This window comes from Scyliorhinus canicula, chromosome 3 (assembly GCF_902713615.1).
Source record: "Scyliorhinus canicula chromosome 3, sScyCan1.1, whole genome shotgun sequence".
Taxonomy (NCBI): domain Eukaryota; kingdom Metazoa; phylum Chordata; class Chondrichthyes; order Carcharhiniformes; family Scyliorhinidae; genus Scyliorhinus; species Scyliorhinus canicula.
The window spans coordinates 159,671,415-159,684,019 of record NC_052148.1 but is presented as its reverse complement, the minus strand read 5'-3'; the positions used below and the strand labels follow the sequence as shown (position 1 = coordinate 159,684,019).

At 48.1% G+C, this 12,605-nt stretch overlaps 1 protein-coding gene across 2 annotated transcripts in view; it reads left to right on the top strand.

Moving 5' to 3' along the window:
- LOC119963059 (ADP-ribosyl cyclase/cyclic ADP-ribose hydrolase 2-like) overlaps positions 1 to 12,605 on the top strand; it is a 59,967-nt gene that overhangs the window by 24,796 nt on the left and 22,566 nt on the right. For both annotated transcript variants that reach the window (XM_038791602.1, XM_038791601.1), the window contains exons 3-5: positions 2,263 to 2,392; positions 7,278 to 7,413; positions 10,415 to 10,497. In XM_038791602.1, coding sequence (XP_038647530.1) covers positions 2,263 to 2,392; positions 7,278 to 7,413; positions 10,415 to 10,497 — 349 coding nt within the window. The remainder of the gene's footprint in view (positions 1 to 2,262; positions 2,393 to 7,277; positions 7,414 to 10,414; positions 10,498 to 12,605) is intronic.

Below are 12,605 nucleotides of genomic sequence, written 5' to 3'. Positions count from 1 at the left end.
GCAGTGGTAGGAGAGTGAGGAGGTGAGCCTGAATATTCATCATTACAAACAGGCCAATGTCCCAGTAAATGGAGGCAGGCATTCTGGTCTGCCTACCTTGACATCCGCCTGCCTCCATGCTGCCTCGGTCCTGCCTCCAGAGGCTGTAGGCCTGACTACATCCTGCCCTTGCTTCCTTGAAATGAAAGTAAGGCAGGGGTGGGCATCCTTAACGGCTTTGCTGACTCCAGATACCCATCTTCTTAACGTGAATCTGACCCACCAAGTCTGGATAAACATCTCAACTTTGGCAAATCAATGCCATCCTGTTCAGCTCTCCCCTAAAACTTCATGTCTTGACATCTGATTCCATCGCACAATTCTAACCTGAGCTTCAATTTGCATCACTTGTGCTGTTTACTTCCAGCTCTGCCTCTTCCTCTTTCCCACTGCCATTGTGAAGCTAATCATCACCTTTTCTTTTGTAATCTTTATTGTCACAAGTCGGCTTACATTAACACTGAAGTTACTGTGAAAAGCCCCTAGTCACCAGATTCCGGCACCTGTTCGGGTACACAGAGGGAGAATACAGCATGTCCAATTCACCTAACAGTATGCCTTTCGGGACTTTGGTTATTCCTTGCTGTGTTCCTCTATCTCCCCTCTACAAATTGTAACTTGCATTTTATCCTGCACTAACATATTCTCCAATGATTCTTTGCTTGACACCCTTCATTCTCTTCCAACAAGTGTCAGCCTTGGCTCCAGAGGTGACACTCCTGCCCCTGTGTTGGAAGCTTTGTGGTTTGTCTGGCACTTCAACGCATTACTCGGGGAATGGTCTACTGTTGAAACTGCAGGTACAATGTGAAACAAAATCATGTTTTTCCTTTTAAGGGGATATAAACAGTCCCATGACAATATTTGAAGAAGAGCAGGGACATTCTGGTCAATATTGTCCTTCAACCAAAATCATAAAAGCAGATAACTGGGTGCTATCTCCCATCCAGTGTGCAGCATAGTCTTTCCATGCTATCGAGGTGCCACACTTCCTGGCTTCAACAGGAAAATTTGAGGTTTCAGACCACACATCGTCCATTCTGCGGGAGGTAATCTAGAAAAGGCATTCCCCGAATTCCAATGCCGACAAGCAGGTCCCAAAGGTACTGTTTCTGGGACCTTGCTGTTGAAATGGATACCACACATCCCTGCATTATAACTTTCAAAAAACGGGCATGAGAGCCAGGGGCCGGAGGTCTCCTGCCAACCTGGCAGTGGCACATGCCATGCTATGCCACCCTGTTCCACCATTGTCAGGGGGGTGGACTCGGGAGAGCTGGCGATCACCATTGTCTCCCTGTAGCATGGCTCCCAGGTGTCCTCCGGTGCACCCTCCTTCCAATTGGTGCCCGTGGGGCCCTGGGGGTCACCTTGGGATGGCAGGGCAGCTGGATTGAGCTTCAGATGCTCCTGTGTCATCTGGCTCTGCCAGTTTTGGTGACTCCCCAATATCCGCACCATGGTATCTATGTCCTCAGCGATGCCCCTCTGTGAGTGGGCCATGCTCTGCAGCGCCTCACCAATGCCCCCCTGAGACTGGGACATGCTCCGTAGCACCCCGGCAGGGTCCACCTGAGACTGGGACACGTCTCCCAGCATCTGAGACATGCTCCACAGCACCTCGGAAAGGTGCACCTGCATAAGGGCCACAAGCAGCACTGGCTGACCTGCGGCTGACTCCCTCAACCCCCTCGGGAAACAGGGCATCCTTTCTGTATTCGGTCCCATCCATGAGCCTGGCCAGATGGGCATCCGCAAGAGCTAGTTTGCGTGGTGGCATGGCTGCATGCTGCCTGGGGTTTGCTCTGTGGGATCGGTTTAAGTGCTGCTCCTCCTCATTAGTGCGTTGCTGTCGGACGCGGTTCCGGCAAATTAGCTGGCAGCACAGTCATTTGCGGCGTAAAGCCATGGGGCTTCATTAATTAATATTAATACTAATTAATATTCAATACTGGTGACGGCCTCACTGGGTTGGTCACCGGGAAACCTCCGGTGATTCCCACTCACTACCACACTTAGAACAAACTCGGTTAGATCACAGCCAACACCTTATTTGCTGTAAAAGTGTTCTGGACACATTGTGAAAGCCACTACATAAATACAAGTTAGTTCTTTAGCAGCGTGTTTATGCGAATAGGCAGGGATTTTCAGCAACAATATTCCTGTGCAAAAATAAAATTGGATTGCTTCATTCAAACAGTTAATTTGGTTTTGTTTTTTCAGGAACAAAGACTGTGCAAAATTGTGGGAAGCATTTTTGAACGCATTTAGTAAGAAGGACCCATGCAAAATCACAAAAGAGGATTATAAACCATTTTTGGATTTGGCGGGTCACGACATTCCAATTGACCAGGTGAGGAATAAGACTCTTCAAGATCCTGTCATAATAGTCCAGACTAAAATAGTGAAATAATATTGTTATTTCACTTCTAGTTCATTCTATTTGTCAATGCTGAATCATTGGATGTGAATGGAAGGAGGATTTGACAGTATAGTTTTGATGATCCTGAAATATCAGCCAGATATAGTAACTCCCAATATGATAAGTTATAAAATTTATTTCAATTAATCTCTTTAAATTGTGGGTTGGCAGCAGGAAAAAGTGGCCATGCACACTGCCAGAGTGTTTCACTGCAGGTCCTCCAGGAAAGGGAACTTTCCACCATTATGCAATCCACATAAATATAATGTCACAATATGTCAATGACTCTTGAGCCACTGTTGTCAAGGGTATTAAGAATACACGATACACAATATATGCAGCCTTTCCAGTATTAACCTGTCATTTCAAAAATACTGAAATAAACCATACATTACAGGGGTAAAATTCTCTCTGCTTCCACTAAAATTCTTGTGTGAGTGTAATAGAAGGGCAGGTAAAGAAGTCAGGATCCAGATAACGCATTTTATCAGTGGGCTGGCGGCTGGTGACAGTACGTATGCCAGGCCGTGAAATGGTGGAAATGGTCCAGGCTTAAATCATAGATTGGGTCCATAACATGGCCTAGGTTTTGTCTTTTGGTAAATGTCATCAAGGTAGATAAATAGTGATAGATTGCCTCTAGTGGTTGTAAAAATATAACCAGAGGTCTCGGGCGGGATTCTCCGACCCCCCGTTGGGCAACGGAGGTTCGGCGGGAATCGCGCCGCGCCGGTCGGCAGCCGCTTGCAGAACCCCCCCCCCCCCCGGCGATTCTCCGGCCCGCGATGGGCCGAAGTCCCGCTGGTTCTTTGCCAGTCCCGCCGGCGTGGATCAGACTAGGTCCCTTACCGGCGGGACCTGGCGGCGTGGGGGGGGGGGGGGGGGGGCGATCTGGCCCTGGGGCGTGCCCCCACGGTGGCCTGGCCCGCACTCAGGGCCCACTGATCCATGGGTTGACCTGTGCCGTGGGGGCACTCTTTTCCTACGCGTCGGCCATGTCAGTCTCCGCGATGGCCGACGCATAGGTGAACCCCCTCCCCTGCGCATGCCCGGGGATGACGTCAGCAGCCGCTGACACTCCCGCGCATGCGCGGACTCTCGCCAGCCGGCGGAGTCTCTTTGGCCCCGGCAAAGCCCCTGAAAGTGCGGAGGATTCTGCACCTTTGGGGCGAGCCGACGCCAGAGTGGTTCACGCCACTCCATCCCGCAGGGACACCCCACCCCGCCCTGCCGGGTATGGCAGAAACCCGCCCCTCAAGTTTAAGACAATCACAGAAAGGATTAAAGAGCAATCTGGAAATGGGTGGAATTTCTACCAATTCTGCTTCATGTACACCAATTATCCCCAAGTTTAAGGTGAGAGATCAATTGAGCCCACACAAATCCATGAGTTATTTGAAAAATGTTATTCCATTAGTTCTTTGAAAAAGAAGAATGTTGAAAGATTTAATGAGTGAGCAAGAAAGGGGTGCATGAGCTGCTTATTACAATCCCCAAAGAGATCGATAACTTTAAAAAATAAACTTGAATTTCCATTTAATAGCTGAATGAATCACACATAAGATTTTGCATTTTGAGACTATTATTATTAATAACACTCAAGCTACAGCCAACAGGTGTGTCTGACAGGTCACAGAAGCCCTGTTTGCCAAGGCAGTGAACTATATAAACTTTGACATGGATCAAGCCCAACAAGATGCCTGGGCAGCAAGATTCTCCGGCATCGCTGAGATGACTCAGGTCCAGGGGCTAATAGATGGCACACATGTCGCCTTGCACACACCGGGCCATCAGAGAGTGCCCTACATTAATAGAAAGGGGGCTCCACTCTCTGAACATCCAGCACATATATGAGCACCACCTGAAGATCATGCACGTGTGTGCACCCTTCCCAGGTAGCATGTACGACAGTTACATTCTGGGACAGTCAGACATCCCCGGCCTCTTCGACGACCACCCCAGAATGGCTGGTTGGCTCTTGAGAGATAAGCGGTACCCGCTTAGGACCTGGCGAATGACGCCAGTACAGAGGCCGGTGACCGATGTGGAGACCCGATACAATGAGCCATGCAGCCACCCGGGATGTCACTGAGCAGTGCATTGGTCTGCTCAAAATGCTAGATGTGGTGAAGGCTTTTTAATGTATCTCACATAAGTTTCCACCACTGCCCCACACTTTCGCTGGTGCCGCTCACTCCTCCCATCACCCCCTCTTCCTTCCCCCACTGCACACTCGCTCCCTTACCCCCTACGTACCCCTTTCCCCATCTTCTTGTGCCCTCTCAGTGATCCTCAACATAGTTAGCCTTCCGTGCTCTACAGCTGTCTAGGTGTTACCCAAGGATGCACATCAGAGGTGGAGGCTGCTTGCTGCTTACTACGTCCCATGGCCTTCAGTGCTCCTGGCCGGCTTTATCTGGGGGCTCTGGGGTCAGAAGGCCACGGCGAACTTGTCGGTGGCACATGCACAGCCGGGTGCTGACTGCGAGATGCAGCGCCATCAGAGGGGTGGATCTCAGGGAGCTGGTGGCCACTATTGCCACACCATAGGATGGGTTTGGATTGGCAACGAGCGTCCCCTCCTCGTGGTCGGTGCCCATAGGGTCCTGGGGTTCACCTCGGGATGGAAGGACAGCTGGATTGAGCCCTCCCAGCCTTGGTGGCTCCTCAATGTCTGCACCACGGTGGTGCACCCTCAGCAATGCTCCTCAGTAACTGGGACATACTCTGCAGCACCCCGGCAATACCCACCTGCGACTGAGACAAGTTTCACTGCGCCTCAGCTATTCCCATCTGAGAGCTAGACATGTCCCGCAGAACTTCATCATGGTCCGCATGATACTGGGTCACATTCCCCAGCGAGTCTGACATTCTACCGAGCCCCCCAGCCATGGCCGTCACTGACTGAACCACGCCTTGGATACCTCCAGTGATGCAGCTGGTCGTGCACCAAGCTCTCCACTGCAATCGCCACCTTAGCAGAGTTGGCCTCGGTGCCACACATTGTCAGTGCCATCTCCTGTGCCCATAGCCTCTGGGACTCCTCCAATCGGCTATGGACCTGTTTCAGTTCCCCTCCGAATATCATCTGCATCAGCTCTGGGTAAACGTGTTCCAGAGGTTCTGCATCTAACTGGGACCCAGCTGGGTCCTGGGATCGAGCTGACCTCCAACTGCTGCCTCGCCTGGGCATTCCTGCCTCCACTTGATGTGCATCTGCATCAATGCGGTGCTCACCAGATTGTGTGTCAGAAGCCTGACCACTAGTATTGCCCACCGAGGTGCGTGTCTCTGCACTGGTGGAGGGTCGGGGTAATAGTTGTGATGCACCTATGGTAGCATCCTTGGAGCTCTCCTCTGAGGTATTCTCCTGAGAGATTGAGGAGGAGGATCACCCCAGATGGGCCGACACCATTGGCTGGAGGTCCTGCGGGGGAATGGACATGTGCTCATTGGGAGGGTGGGTGAGTCTGTATGACATTAACAACTCACGTCTGACAGCTCATCCAGGTAGGGCCTGGTGGATCCTCACCTCTGCGTTGTGCACTGACCTCAATGTTGTTGACCACTCTATTCCCAATCACCCCTGTAACCTCCAGGACCTGTTCCTCAAAGGTGGTGAGGACTCTGATGTCCGGTACCCTGCTGTCCGTCGGTGCCCCCTCCCGATGCTGGGACACAGAAAGGTCATCGTTAGCTGCTCGGGTGGTTCACTGCGGGGGTGGGGCTCAGGAGGAAGCACTGGCAGGGGGTATATTTCACTTGGGGGGTGGAAGGTTTTGTTGGTGGCAGCGGAATGGGTAGGCCAGGGCACAGTACAATGCTGGGTGGCACCAGGCCATGGAGGGGGAAGAGAAGGGGGGGTCCGGTGCCAGCTCACCTGTGCAGCCGAATGTAGGTCGTTGACCTTCTTGCGGCACTGGATGCCGGTCCTCCTGGTCACGCTGCCTGAGCTGCCAGCTGCTGTCACTTCTTCCCAGGCGATACTGGTTGCCCTGTGGCTTGTCCTCCGTGACCCCCAGGGGAACAGGATATCCCTCCTGGCATCGACCCCCTCCAGGAGCCTCCCAGGGCTTCATCCCCAAATCATGGGTCCGCTCATCTCGATGCCATGGCTGCGAGCTGAGTGGGGTTGACTGTGCATGAGCAGTTTAAGTGTTGCTCGACCTTGACAGCGGGGGCTGGCGAGGGCGGTCCCGGTGAATCGGCTGGTGAGCCATGATTTGTGGTGTGAAGTCCATGGGGTCTCCTTCAGTGCACCAATCCATGTTGGATTGTGGTGCGGCCCTCGCCAGGCTGATATCTGGGAAGCTTGCAGCAGTTTCCAATCGCTACCACACTGAGAAACGTTTTCATGAATTGTGCCCAAGATAGTTAACGTTTGTCATTTCTTTTTTAACATGGCACAGTAGCACAGTGGGTAGTACTGTTGCTTCACAGAGCCAGGGTCCCAGGTTCGATTCCCACCTTGGGTCACTGCCTGTGCAGATAGAGTCTGCACATTCTCCCCGTGTCCACATGGATTTTCTCCGGGCGCTCCGGTTTCCTCCCACAAGTCCCGAAAGATGTGATTGTTAGGTGAAATGGACATGCTGAATTCTCCCTCTGTGTACCCGAACAGATGCCGGAATGTGGCTTTTCACAGTAACTTAATTGCAATGTTAATGTAAGCCTACTTGTGACACCAATAAAGATTATTATAGATTATTATTATAATTTAAGATGGAAAACTCCAGAGTAGAATGTTTTAATAGTGCAAACCATGTCGTTTTCTGCAAATTCCAATAACTGTATCAATACTGTTCATATTACCTAGACAATCTTCTGGAGCCAGACCAAAACACTTATCCTTCAATACACCAATATTGTACGAAAGGTTATGCCTCTCGAGAGCACTCTGATTGGTTATATGGTGGATGGCCTGCAATGGTGTGGAAAACTCTCCAGCCCAGGTGAGTGATCAATAACTTTCACTTGCTATTCAAGACTCCAGTTCATGGGCTCCTTTGTGGCAGAGCCTTTTTGAATTTAATTTATAAGCGAGGTCCTACTGACTAGTACCTCATCTGCTGACTCAGGATTGTGAGCACACGTCGCCATTTATGTCCCCCCATTGGCAGGGATTTTTCAGTGTGTCCCCCTCCCCCCTGCGGGTGGTTTTCCAACGGAGGAGGCTGTTCACCATTGGTCACTGGCAGGATATTACTGTCCCTCCAAGTTCAGTGGTCATTCACGTTGCTCAGCCAGCTGACCCGCCGGGAAACTCCCCACAGGAGTGGGTGAGTTGTCTTTGACAGGACCAGAAGATCCCTCTGATGGAAGGGCTAGAAAATCGCACCCAATGACATTGGTCTTCCAAATATTTAGTTGGGAGAAAATTTCTGTTCATTCAAAGCAAGACTCTGCCAATATAATGGTGGTGGAGGGGTCAAGAGAGGTGTTGGTGAGATGGAACTGCATGTCATCAGCCTACACTTGCAAACTGAAGCTATGTTTTCACAAGAAATCACCAATGATTTCAATCTTGGTAACAGAAGTCCATCATCACCTTGTACTGGTTGTTGGACAGTGGAGAAGACTGGGGAGAAGGGGAAATGATTGGCGTTCCAGACGTAATAGCAGCATGAGGAAAACTATTTTCACACAGTGAGTGCTTAGAATCTGGGATGCATCGCTTGAGACTGTGATGAAGGCAGGTTCATTTGAGGCATCCAACAGATAATTAATGTCCAGGATTATGGAGAGAATGCAAGAAAGTGAGACTAGGTGAATTGCCCTTGCGCAGAGCCAGCACAGACACAATGGGCCAAATGGCCTCCTACTGTGCTCTAACCATTCTATGATCTAGGAATAGTGAGCAAATTTTAGTAGACAAGAGCAGAACCTGATGGTATTTTGTGCTTCAGCCCCATCTGGAGGTGGTTGGCAAAATTAATCGTCCACCATACCATTTCATGTCTGTGGACTCCTTGGATAAAAGGAAGTAGAGATTAGAATTGTAGCAGGGCGAATGGCCAGGGAAAGAGAGTAATGAGTTTAGAGCACCACTCCTTGGTGGGACGCCAGGCTATTCCACCCCTCAGAGAGCTACAATTACAAAGAACAAAGAAAGGTACAGCACACAAACAGGCCCTTCGGCCCTCCAAGTCTGTGCCGACCATGCTGCCCATCTGAACTAAAACAGCTCGGCTGCTTTATGTAAATGATTGCAGGGATAGCAAGTAGCATCTTCACTGCAATCACAAGTTCGATCAGATAATTCAATATCAATCTGGACATCAAGTCCCAATAATTGACAGAAACAAAGAAAATGCATATTTGAGGAGTATGTGGGGCTCCAGCCTTCGTGAAACACCCCATTGGAAGCAAAGGATCTATGAATTCATTCTTACTTTGTTTGGAGAAACTTCTTCAATCATTTCAACAATTTTATTTGATGAACATTATTGCCATTGTCAGGAATGCAGGAAAAGGCTTAAGTTGGAAGAGTCAGGTATCAAACCATAATATCATAGAATTCCTACAGTGCAGAAGGAGGCCCATCGAGTCCTCACCGACCCTCCGAAAGAGCACTTCAAACTAGGCCCACCCTCCCACCCTTTCCCCGTAACCCCCACCTAACATTTGGAAACTAAGGGGCAATTTAGCATGGCTAATCCACCTAACCTGCACATCTTTGAACTGTGGGAGGAAACGGGAGCACCCGGAGAAAACTCACACAGCCACTGGGAGGATGTGCAAACTCCACACAGACAGTGACCCGGGTTCCTGGCGCTGTGAAGCAGCAGTGCTGTTGTGATAAAGGCTCTTGAATGGGGAAGTGCAAATCTCACAACATTTACACTGGCTGAGATCTTCCAGCCCTGTCATGGTGGGGTCAAGGTGGGGAGGCAGCAGGCCAGCACAAAGTCCATTGACGTTCGATGGGACTGGATGAATCCGGTGACTTAATGAATCATTTTGTGACATGAAAGCCCAGACTGCTGATTCAATCATTGTTTTTTTTAAAATTGTAATTACTAAAATTTTGAATAGGTGCATTTTAACTGTGTCAGAGAAAACGTTCCTAACTTCAGCCGAAGAGTCACCTACTAAGTAATCATTCTCAAAAAGTTACATTCAGCAGACCAGGCACTGAAAAACGTCATTCTCCTTTCTGCCAAGTCCTCCAGGACAAAGCAGCCCGCTTGATTGGCACCCCGTCCACCCCAATAAACATTCACTCCCTCCACCACTGACGCACGGTGGCAGCAGTGTCTACATCTATAAGATGCACTGTAGAAACTCACAGGCTCCTTTGACAGCACTTTCCAAACCCATGACCTATACTACCTAGAAGGACAAAGGCAGCAGATGTATGACAACACCATCACCGCATGTTCCCCTCCAAGTCACCCACTATCCTGACCAGCCATATGCCATTCATTCACTGTTGCTGAGTCAAGATGCTGGAACCTCCCTTCATAACAGTACTATGGATATAACTACACACCTGGACTGCAGAGGTTCAAGAAGGCAGCTCACCAACAAATCTTCATGGGCAATGAATGCTGGCTTGACCACCAATGCATGGGTATTTTTTCAAAATACGATTTTAGTCCGGATTTAAATTGAACCTGGGGCAGTGGTGGGAAAAAAAGCCAGAGGAAAAGGTTGCAGGTTCGGGAATGCAGAGGAAAATCGGATTTCTTAGAAAAAAAATCTATGTATGGCTATTTGCTCACCAAAACCCGTCTCCACACCCAGTAGAAGATTCGGCCTGAGAGATCCATATAAAATAGTTCAAATGAGGCCCACAGTGCATTTACAGTTCACTATTTATGAAAGAAATGCTGATTGTATAATTTATAAGAGTTTGTTTTTCTAACTATTAAATAAGAAACTCCCAACCTCACAAATTGAAACATAAACATGACACAATAATTTGATTTGTAAATGATTAATTTGTTACAGGACCTAATTTTGAAGCATGTCCTGAATGGAATGATTGTATAAACAATGCAATGCGTTCATTTTGGAGAGCAGCATCTGAAAGTGTAAGTGTTCCTTCTCTGAAGCAATCCTGAAAGGGGAATGTGTTGGTCTACATCAATAACATTGGAGCAGAAGCTTTTAGTTCAAACTCTGGCAATATGTGCTTCAGCAACATTTGCAATTTACATCCTCAAACCCCACAGTCCAGAGTCTGTCACCTGCACCTATATTGTCATTTGCCTGGACACAGCCTGGTATGTTTCCTTCACACAGGCCACACTTGCCACCCCACCAAAAACAAAACGACAAGCAAGGGAAAAGTAAAAGGGCCGTCACCATGGAATAATAATCAAGCACCCAGCTAATGGCTGATCTTTGAGTGGCATGAGAAAAAGAAGACTGGGAACCTGTCGTCTGCCTCTCAGCTGAGGAATGCTTTGTGGCTGAGAAAGTCCCGAAGATGAGAAATTGAGAGAACAAATATTTTGTGAAACATTATACAATTATTCATAGGAACGCAAGGTTTAAGATTAGGAGTAGGCCATCCAGCCCTTCGAGTCTGCTTCAGCATTCAACAAGATCATAACTGATCCCAATTCCACTTTGCCATCTGATTCATTCTGCAAATAAAATACAATGACGCAGCCCCACTGCTTTTGGGGAAGAGCTTTCCACATACTACAGACCCTCTGTGAGAAAGGATTCTCCTCATCTCTGTCTTAAATGGTAGATCTCTCATTTTTTTAAAAATAATTTTTATTGAAAAATTTTGAATTAATACAACAATAACGCACCATAGTAAAATACCAAAAGTAACAATAATATTAACAATCATAAACATTCACCCCACCTCCATGAACAACACAGCATTTTAACACCAACGCAAATTAACACAATATAAAGTTACAGAATAGACACTAGATCTCTCATTTATAAATGTGCCACCTGGTTTAGTATCCCCCACAAATGAAACTATTGCCTGGTATCTACCCTATCAAATCCTCTCAAGGTCTTCTATGTTTCAATAAGATAAGAACCCTTCATTCTTCTCGGCTCCAATGGGCATAGGCCCAACCTGTTTAACCTTTCCTTCATCCCCCAAGGATGAGTTGAGTGAACCTTCTCTGACCAGTTTCTAACACAATTATATATTTTTTTCAAATAAGGAGGCCAAAAAAAACTGTACATGTTCCTCCAGATCGTCTCACCAATGCCCTTTACAGTTTCAGTTAAATCTCCCTACTTGTATATTCCATTCCCCTCGCAATAAATGTCAATATTTAATTTGTCTTCCTAAACACTTGGAATACCAACATGTTTTGCGATTTAGTGTACCAGGACACCTAGATCCCCCTTATGCAAATGGGTTTTGTAATCTCTCTCCATTTAAATAGTTTTTCTGTTTTTCTATTCCAGCCAAAGTGGACACGTTCATATTTTCGCGCATTGTACTCCATGTGCCAAATTCTTGCCCACTCACTTAACCTGTCTATACTTTTACAGATTCTCTACCTCCTCTCAACAACTTACTTTCCAAGCTATTTTGGTGTCCTCAGCAAATGTAGCTACCATACATTCGATCCCTCAGCCAAATCATTGACGTAAGAACATAAGAACTAGGAGCAGGGGTAGGCCGTCTGGCCCCTCGAGCCTGCTCCGCCTTTCAATGAGATCATGGCTGATCTTTTGTGGACTCAGCTCCACTTTCCGGCCCGAACACCATAACTCTTAATCCCTTTATTCTTCAAAAAACTATCTTCTGTGTCGTAAAAACATTTAATGAAGGAGCCTCAACTGCTTCACTAGGCAAGGAATTCCACAGATTCACAACCCTTTGGGTGAAGAAGTTCCTCCTAATCTCAGTCCTAAAACTACTTCCCCTTATTTTGAGGCTATGCCCCCTAGGTCTGCTTTCACCCCAACTCCAAATCATAGATTGCAAAGGGTTGAGGCCCCAGCTCTGATCCTTGTGACATTCCATATGTTACGGCTTGCTAACTGGAAACTATCCAATTACAGAATGATAGAATCCCTACAGTGCAGAAGGAGGTCATTCGGCCCATAGAGTCTGCACCGATCTTCTGAAAGACACAGCCTGGTATGCTTCCTTCACACACTCCATGCTCGCCAACCCCCCACCCCCACCCCGCCACTCCCTCTGAAAGAGCAT